The 9,440-nt window shown below is 51.4% G+C and overlaps 1 protein-coding gene across 1 annotated transcript; it reads right to left on the bottom strand.

The window, feature by feature from the left end:
- Positions 1-7,871: 7,871 nt before the first annotated feature.
- MRGPRD (MAS related GPR family member D) lies at positions 7,872-8,909 on the bottom strand. Its single transcript, XM_041722440.1, has one exon. The coding sequence runs from the start codon at positions 8,907-8,909 to the stop codon at positions 7,872-7,874; it is 1,038 nt and encodes a 345-aa protein (XP_041578374.1).
- Between the last annotated feature and the right edge of the window lie 531 nt (positions 8,910-9,440).

The raw sequence follows: 9,440 nt of genomic DNA, 5'->3' as shown, positions 1-9,440 counted from the left end.
TGAATTTCCAGCTCTGTAAATGATCCATCATCACTGTCACCCGACTTGGAGCAAAGTTGAGGCACCGCTTGCATCATGGGAGTAGTGCCGTTGGATTTGCTGGGACGTCCGACTTACAGCTCTCTCCGTTTCTCCTGCAGTGGCCAGATGGTACTCTTGCTAGTCATGTTCTTTGACTCTCAGCTCCTCCCAACACTGTGCCCCAACCCAAAATAGTGAATGGGGAGCCTGATGCAGGCTGGGGAGCTGGGGAGCCGGGGAGGGGAGAGGAGGGGCTTCACTCTGCAGTGTCAGTCCCAGGGCCGAGATTTGGCTTTGCTTTGAATCCAAGGAGTTGATGGAATGTGCATCCTCCAAGAGGCAACTCCACTTTTAAGGGAGTTGGCAGCACATCACATCCCAGGCCTGGGTGGCCAGGAGCGGTGTGCTGTCACCAAGAGGAGAGCTGCAGGTGTTTCTTAGTGGGGAATTCCGGCCACACAGCTGGCGTAGCTCTCTCCCGACTGGGACAGTCAGCATATCCCATCTCTTCGGCTATGGGATTGGTTTGGGAGGAGGCGCATGACTCTATTGCAGGAAGGCCAGAATCTAATTTATCCGATGAGAGGCAGCCCTGGTAGTTTGATGGAAACACTTTCCACTGGGGGGAGGGCCTCTCCTCCTGGTAGGGAACAGGCAGAATGGAAGTCTGAGAAGTGAGACCTGTTAGGCCAGCATGGGGGAGAGCGGGAGGAGAGTCAGGTTCACAGTAGGTATCAAGGTCCTGAGGACACCTGGATCCACCCGTGCCTGAAGCCATGTTTTTTTCAGGTTTTTCCAAGAGCCACTAAATTCCTTTTCCCTTTATCCAGTTCAGCTTCGGTTTTGTTCACGCAGCCTTAAGTATCTTTACTTACACAGTTTCTTGGAAGACAAGCAGAAGAGCCTGTTGAGGTTCTGGGCTTGAGATATAGTCATAATCAACCCTATCTGACTTATGGAGAAAGAAAGAAACAGAAAGACACTGTTTAAAAGCCTGTCAGGGAACCGCTGAGTTACTGGCGCCTGGAGAGCAGGCTGGGAGAGCAGACGGAGGGTGGGGCTCTAGATTCCCTTTTTATGGGGTCTTCTGGGCCCTTCCACCTACATCAAGCTGAGGGCCATCTGTCATCTGGGCCCCTGGCCTGGGTGAGTGTCAGGGTGGTGTTAGGAGGCCCCCCAGCCTCAGGACCACAGGCAGCCTCGGGTGTGGATGTGGGGGGTTGTCCACTTCCTATAGACACAGGCCTAGGGACACATTCTACTGGGTCTTAAGTAACTTTGCACCCTCCTTTGTTAAGCGCTTCCCAAAACCCATCCCCATACCAATCATGCCGATGTTGACAAATAGAACTGAATTCCTGCTTTTGTCTCCACCCACCCTGGCTCAGGTGGGGAGCTGATTGATCCCAGGCAGAGGTGACTGTGTAGGAGGAGCAGGGGGATCCTGTAACAGATTCCTGTAACAGAGCTTCCTCGGAGCAGGGGCAGCTCGCCACAGCGTTGGCAGGAGAAGCCCATGGGCTTTGGTTTCACAAAGTTTGGCTTTTCAGGGTCAGGACCAGCCCTTTGGCTTTTGGAACCCTCTTGATACCTCGTTTTCTACGGTCAAATGTGCAGCCTCTTGTGAGCAATGCCTGGCTCACAGTAAGCGCTTGTTGGTGCTTGTTGAACGAGCAACAGACCTGTGAAGTTGTGAATTCAACAGATGTTCAATTTCTTTTTAAGGATTTTATTTACTTATTTGACAGAAAGAGAGAGACAGAGAGTGCGAGCGAGCCCTGGCAAGGGGAACGGCAGGAAGAGGGAGAGGGAGAAGCAGGCTCCCCGCTCAGCAGGGAGCCCCACATGGGACTCAATCCCAGCACCCTGAGATCATGACCTGAGCTGAAGGCAGATGCATAACCGACTGAGCCACCCAGGCACCCCTCAACAGATGTTCTAATTCAGCAAATTGCAGAATGTACTGTGAGGTTCGCCCCCCGCCCCCCGAAATCACTCTCAGCCTCCAGGCTACCAAAAAAAAAAAAAGGTTTCTTCCCACACTGGCATAGAGTCCTTGAATTTCAGTCCTTATCTCAGGACAAGAGATTAGAGATTTGAATTGTCATTCTGTTCGTGTGAGGTATCCTGGGCTGTCAACAGCAGCCCCCTGCCCTCTGGTCCTCGTGGGTGTCTGTGGCAGTAGCTCTGTGGTCACTCACATGAGTCCTGCTGACCATCCTGGAGTTTGGAAATTCTTCTGTCTTCCATCCAAGGACAAATTCCGTGGAGACCAAAGCTTATTAACAAGAGGAGGATGCTTCTTAAGAAAAAGAATACAAAATCATACAAAGTTAGATACCATGATGAATATTTATCTAGAACAGGACCAGAAATTGCAGCAAATTGTAGATTTTTTTTAAAGTGACAAATAACGCAAGCAATGCAAAATACAGGAAAATACCTGCAATATTTTTCTTTCATTTTCTACCATTTTTGTTGCACACTCTTTGATAGCTTTTTCATATGTCAACAGTTTTGAATATTTTCCATAAAGAGAACCAAGAAATAATTCAATCTTTTTTAAAGCATGGTTGGTCAAAAATTGTCTTGTATTGTTAATAGTTTAAAAGATATTTCTTAGCTTCACAACACATTCTTGGTAACGTCCTAGACATTTTTAGGATGGTTATCAACTCTGGGAAGATCTTTATCCTGTTTTTCATGCCTGGATAGTAAGGTTTCAGGGCACGTCCAGTTTTCTTGTACATCGATTTATCTGAAATAGTCTTCAAATGGATGACGTTCGTTAACGATTTTGTCACTGTCCTTGCTGCAGTGGTGACTTATGATGTTAAGCTGCCTTCACTGATGTCAAATCAGCACAAGATGTAAATATTTCCCAGTGTTATGGGATGCATCCCTCATTAACTGGATTATCAGAAACCCACAGGCTCTTGGTTTCTTCTCTTCCACAAGGACCTCTTCCTCTTGATGAATTTCTATTCGACAATGATCTCTTCCTCTTTTTTTTTCTTAAAGATTTTATTTATTAGAGAGAGAGAGGGAGCATCAGAAGGGGGAAGGGCAGATGGAGAGGGAGAAGCAGGCTCCCCAGCTGAGCAGGGAGCCCGATGTGGCTCCATCCCAGGACCCCAGGATCCTGACCTGAGCTGAAGGCAGGTGCTTCACCGACAGAGCCACCCAGTCGTCCCCACAATGATCTCTTCTTCTTGAATTACTTTTGGTTAAATTCAGTTCTCATTTTCGAACCAATGGCTGTTGACTTCAATATTTATCTTTATCCCTTCTGTCTCATAGTCCACTGATTTCAATCTGAACTTTCTCTTACTTGTTCATAAATAAACAAAATTAAAGATAAGCAAACGAGATCCCCTTCATTTAAGTCAGAAGTTTATAATTTCTCACTATTTGGGGGGAAATCTTCCAAAATACGTCTCCAAATTTGAAAAACCTTTTCTTTTTCATTTGCAATCCATGTTTTTCTTCCAATTCCATAATGTACTTTGGAGTATTGGGAATGTCACCACTCCCAAAGTGCAGGATTTGAGAGGCTTTGTGAGGAGAGCCTGCTGCCTTCTGCTCAGCTCTTTATTTTTATTTTTTAAAGATTTTATTTATTTATGAGAGACACACAGAAAGAGGCAGAGACATAGGCAGAGGGAGAAGCAGGCTCCCTGCGAGGAGCCTGATGGGGGACTCGATCCCAGGATCCCAGGATCGTGCCCTGAACCCAAAGCAGATGCTCAACCACTGAGCCACCCAAGTGCCCCCCTGCTCAGATCTTTAAAAGGAGAAGCCGAGCTGGTGTGTGCCTTAAAATATTCCACTTACAGGGTAAGCTCAAAGAGGGAACCCATATCCACTGAGAACCTTGAAGTCACTGGTGACCTTGCAGGCAGCTTTTGCTCTGATGACATCTATCTAGTTGGTTGCTGCGTGTGCACACCCCTGAGAATGAGTTCCTCCACTTAACAGTGAATCCGTATCTGTTTGGAAGGATCTCCCACAGACTGGCTTCTGGCCTGTACATTTCTCCTCCACACCCATCTCCTTCGTGTCCTGGGTGCCACAGGGGCACCATCCTAGCTCCAGACAACCACGTGAACACATTGGGAGACCTCCTTCCTTGAGGGACAAAGGAAGAGCTGGGCGGCAGTGAGTTTTGGGGCTTAAGTTTTATGAGCCTCACACTCTCAGCTGAGTTTCTGTTCTCAGTCCCATGTGTTTACTAACCTGAGGCTCCGCCACCAGCAATGCTCCTTCTGAGGGTTTTTGTGTAAGGTAGCATCCATGATTGCAGGCCCCGCTGTGGCCAAGCTAAGTGAAAACAGAGCAGTAGCTGGAAAGACAGTGGAGAGCCTCCACAATCAACACACTGATCGGGGAACCTGGCATCAAAACAGAACAGGCGTCAGAACAAGATCTCCAGGAAATGTCAGGTTGCCCCGGTGGGAATGGGTGGCTTCCAAATACTTCTCCAGTCTTGTTGCACTCCTCAAGATTCAGAGTCCTGGGACAGAGAGAACGCCTGGTCCATTGGGTTCTGGGCCAGCCCCTCATATGTTCTGGGGCCGTGAGGACCTGGGAGAAAGACTCCGAGAACCCCTTTGGTCTCTGGAAGTGAGGACTCCTTGATTAACATTTTCCTGCAATGAGGAGCAGGCAAGCCTCCAAGAGCAAGTTTGTGGGCTCCCTGGAAAGGGGGTTGGAGGCCTCCCCAATCCTCCAAAAGGTCCATGCACAAACATCGTAACCACTACTAGGTCCTTGCTTGGGCCAGACAGAGCCAAACACAACATGATCATCTCCTTGACTCCTTGAGATGGGCATGAATATTGTCCCTTCCAGGGTGCAAAAATGAAGACTTAGAGAGATTTAGTGAATTGACCAGATGGTACAGCTAGCATGCGAGGGAGGCAAGATTCGCCTCCCTTACCCCAGCCTGGGGCCTGGAGTTCTTGTTCATGCACATTCTGTAATCTCTATAGAGAAAATAGGTAACTTGGTCTTTCCTCACTGATCAGATTTATTTAAAAGCACCCATAGCCAGGATGCATGAAACATGCAACTTCGCATGTCGACATTTTTGTAGCTTATGCTGCAGCTCTGAGATCCCGTAATTTCAATTTTGTGCATTACCCATCAAAAAGAAGGTATGGCATGTTTTATGATTACACACGCTGCATGACTAAGCATATTCTTTTTTTTTTTTTTTTAAATTTTTATTTATTTATGATAGTCACAGAGAGAGAGAGAGAGGCAGAGACACAGGCAGAGGGAGAAGCAGGCTCCATGCACCGGGAGCCCGATGTGGGATTCGATCCCGGGTCTCCAGGATCGCGCCCTGGGCCAAAGGCAGGCGCCAAACCGCTGCGCCACCCAGGGATCCCGACTAAGCATATTCTTAAGGGGTGAGAACTATTCAGTTTTCTGCGTCTGATGATTGGAGGGCTTTCTTGCAGATGAGCTTCTGGTTCTGCACATTCCCAATCTTGTTTATTCTCTGCTAGCTGCTACCCGCAAATGGCCGGTGATGCTCGTACCTCCGCACATGCCTGGCCCTGCATTTTCCCCATTATGCTAGCTGGGTTGGCGCAGCAGGCAGTGGGAATGCTCCTGGAAGCCATTCCTACACTGGGATAGCTAACGATGGCCTAATGATGCACTACAAACCACATAAATGTGCCCCAAGAGACCTAAGCTGCAGGTGCCACCAACTCAACTTTTCCTTAGCTGGACCCCCCAATACCTGTGGCCTTACCAGTGTTGCCTGGCCTGAGGCAGAGAGATGGAGGAAAAGTTGGGGTAGAAGGTGACAGTGGCCCTCATTGTTGTACAATATTAACAGTTGTATCAAAACATGACTGTCTGAGCAATTTCTCAGGTTCTTTCCCCCACCATGTGAGGGAGGGTCCTGTGAGGGCACTTACCCTGAGAGGCGAGGTTACCCTCATCATCAACCATCTGCTTCACGCCAGCCACTCTGTCACTGCCCAGGGCAGAGAAGGGCCATGAAGCATGGGGTCCTGTGCTCTAGCTGTGTGATGCTGGGCAGAACTTGGCTTCTCTGAGCTCCACTGCTGTAAAGCACTGTAAAGATGTTGGTTATTCCTTTCTTAAATTTAATTTTATTTATTTATTCAAGAGAGACACAAACACACACACACACACACACACACACACACACACAGAGACAGACAGAGAGAGAGGGAGAGAGAGAGAGAGAGGCAGAGACACAGGCAGAGGGAGAAGCAGGCTCCATGCAGGGAGCCCAACGTGGGACTCGATCCGGGACTCCAGGACCACACCCTGGGCTGAGGCAGGCGCTAAGCCACTGAGCCACCCAGGGATCCCCAATGTTGCTTATTCTTATTAGCCAAATGAACACTTACTGGTTTTTAAAGATTGTATTTATTTATTTATTTATTTGACAGAGAGAGCAAGTACACAGGAGGAGCAGCAGACAGAGAGAGAGGGAGCCCAATGAGGGAGCCCCTGCTCCGCTGAGCAGGGAGCCCAATGTGGGACCATGACCCTAGCTGAAGACACTTAGCTGACTGAGCCACCCAGGCACTCCCAAATGAGCACTTATTAAGTGCTTATGGCATGCAAGACCAGTGTAGGTAGTGGGTGCTCATTAGATGCCTGGAGTGACTGATGAAGGACCCCCACCCCACAGGCCTCCTTGGGGCACATAAATCTGGGGTGCTGGCTCTAGGTGGGAAGGCAGGTGACGCAGGAAACAGAGTGCTCCATGCTCACCTGCTCCTTCGGTCTCAGGTCGGTGAATGCCAAGGGGGAGCCAGGCCAGAGGGTCCTAGGCCTAGACACACAAGTACCTCACTCTGGGGACTCTGTTGCCTCCCACAGCACGGATGCAGGAGATTTGCTGCCACGGGATAACCACAAGGCTGGATACTGCACGGCAGGAAAAGGAAAAGAAGTGTCTACTCCTTGTTCTGGGCCCAGGAGACGGTGGCAAGAAAAGAGAGGTGCGGGGAGCAAGGTGTGCTGACATGTGTCCCAAATCTTCCCTTGTTAGGCATTGGCCCTAGGGGGGAGAAGTGTTTCCACCACGTCGAGGAAGACCTCGATCTGTGCAGCCACACAAGCCTCTGGGACAGAGCAGCCTCCAGGCTGCCCCCGCCTCGAGGGCACAGCTCCATCAAGGCTGGTTGTGCATCTCCAGTGAGGCCAGGCAGAGGCTTCTCCTGTCTCAGCGCGGCCTCCCGGAGGAAAGCAAGCAGACCGACTCTGGTTGCCAGGCATGGTGGTGCAAGGCGACCCGAAGGCAAAGACCAGGGTGGAGTGATGGCCTGGGCCACGTGGAGGACGAGGCAGTCTCCGGGCTCATGGCCGGCGATGGACACAGTTGGCTAGCCAAAGACTGCAGTCACGAGGGGATCGGCAGGACACCTGGGGGAAGGCTGATGCCACCAGCACATGCCCAAGGACCAGCATCAGGCCATGATGTCACAGGAACCATACCCTGCCTCCTGTACAAAGATGTTGTTGTAGGGAGAGAGAGAGGCTGGGAGAAGCTGCTGTCTCGGTCAGGTGGGTGCTGCTACCCAGCTGCAGGGACTCTGAAGAGAAGCAGCTTTCAGCAGGCCAGGCCTCAAAGCGAATGTGTGCCCTCTGTCCGTACGTGCGAACGGACAAACTGAATGTCATCCTCCCAGCTGAGTCCCATTATGAGAACCAGGACACACCGTGCCGTGGGGGCTCTGGCATAGAAGAAGGGGGCCCCGGCAGGCAGGGCAAGAAGCGAGTCTTTGGGGCTGTCAACAGCAGGCCAGACAGGCCCTGAGCGGGGCAGGCATGCAGATCCACGGGCCCAGCGGCTCTCAGGCCCCCACCTCGGTGCTGGTGCCGGTGCCCGTGGAGGGCGTCTCCCTCCCTTCCAGCTCCGGCTCCTCCCTCAACGCCCTTTGCAGCACGGCCCCCAGGGGCTCCTGCAGGCCCCGGCGGCCCCAGCTGCCCACCACGAAGTAGATGATGGGATTGGCACTGCTGCTCACGGCTGAGGAGAAGGTCGTGATGTGGTGGAACAGAGACTTCAGCTCCAGGGACAGGTGCAGCCAGTAGAAGAGGAACCAGCTGATGCCGAGGGGCAGGGCACAGATGAGGAACACCAGGACGGAGGCCAGGATGACCACGTACAGTCGCGTGGGCTGGCGCTGCCGCTGCCACTGCCGTGAGCTCCTCCGCACCAGCATGAAGAGGGTCATGCTGGATGCGGTCATCACTGGGGTGAAGACCCCCATAATGAGGGTGCTGAAGGTGGAGTCCACTATGAAGCACTGCTCATTCTTGAAATGCCAGAACTTGCTGCAGAAGAATGAGGCCAGCATGTTCATCAGCAGGAACACGGCCCAGAGCACGGCACACACCACGGCTGACAGGTGCTGGGGCTGGTGACACTTGTACCAGATGGGGAAGAGGACAGACAGACAGCGCTGCGTGCTGATGGCCGTCAGCAGGCCCAGGCTCACTGTGTAGGCAAAGTACTTCATTCTCTGCATCACCTCATAGGCCAGCAGGCTGTCTTCTAGACAGATGGTGATGGCCGTGCAGAGGAGGAAGAGGAGGTCAGCCACGGCCAGGTGGAGGATGTACGTGCAGAAGGGGGTCCTCTGCATCCGGCAGGTCAGCAGCCAGATCACCAGGCTGTTACCCATAATGCCGCACACGCAGGTGAACATGGCCAGGATGCTCAGCACCACTTGAGCCTTGGGGCTGTCTGAGGAGTCCAAAGTGGGGCGGTATTCTCTGCCCACCACAACGCCATGTAGGACTTCCCTCGTGGGGCTGTATGGGGCATCCAGCATGGGGCTATATGGGGTGGACTTCAGGATCTGGCTGCCGTTCAGAGTCTGGCTCATCCTGTGGAAGGTAGATGGACCAGTGTGAGATTCTGTGTTGCTTGGGCCTTAGGGGAATTCTGGAAGCCGTGCACCCCAACTTTCCTGCTTCAGGGCTCTCACCAGGGTTCTGTTTGCAAGAAACCACAACCAGGAGGCTTGACCTGTTGCCCACTCCCCTGACTCCCACTGGCTCCCACTGGTTCCCTGCTGACTCTACCACCCCCACCATGACATACCCGAAATTGTTTTAGATGTGCTTTGTCAAGTTAAGGGGTTCTCTTGTGTTTTGAGTTTATTTGTTTTAATCATGAAGAAGTGTTGACTTTTAGCAAGGGCTTTCTTTTTTTTTTTTTTAATTTTTTTTTTTAATTTTTATTTATTTATGATAGGCACACAGTGAGAGAGAGAGAGGCAGAGACACAGGCAGAGGGAGAAGCAGGCTCCATGCACCGGGAGCCTGATGTGGGATTCGATCCCAGGTCTCCAGGATCGCGCCCTGGGCCAAAGGCAGGCGCTAAACCACTGCGCCACCCAGGGATCCCTAGCAAG

Source organism: Vulpes lagopus, chromosome 11, assembly GCF_018345385.1.
Source record: "Vulpes lagopus strain Blue_001 chromosome 11, ASM1834538v1, whole genome shotgun sequence".
Taxonomy (NCBI): Eukaryota; Metazoa; Chordata; class Mammalia; order Carnivora; family Canidae; genus Vulpes; species Vulpes lagopus.
Note: the sequence above shows the minus strand (reverse complement) of the source record. Positions and strands in the feature narration are given on the sequence as shown.

Bases quoted from the DNA above. Each gene is read 5' to 3' on its own strand.
- MRGPRD (XM_041722440.1), bottom strand. From the start codon at position 8,909: ATGAGCCAGACTCTGAACGGCAGCCAGATCCTGAAGTCCACCCCATAT.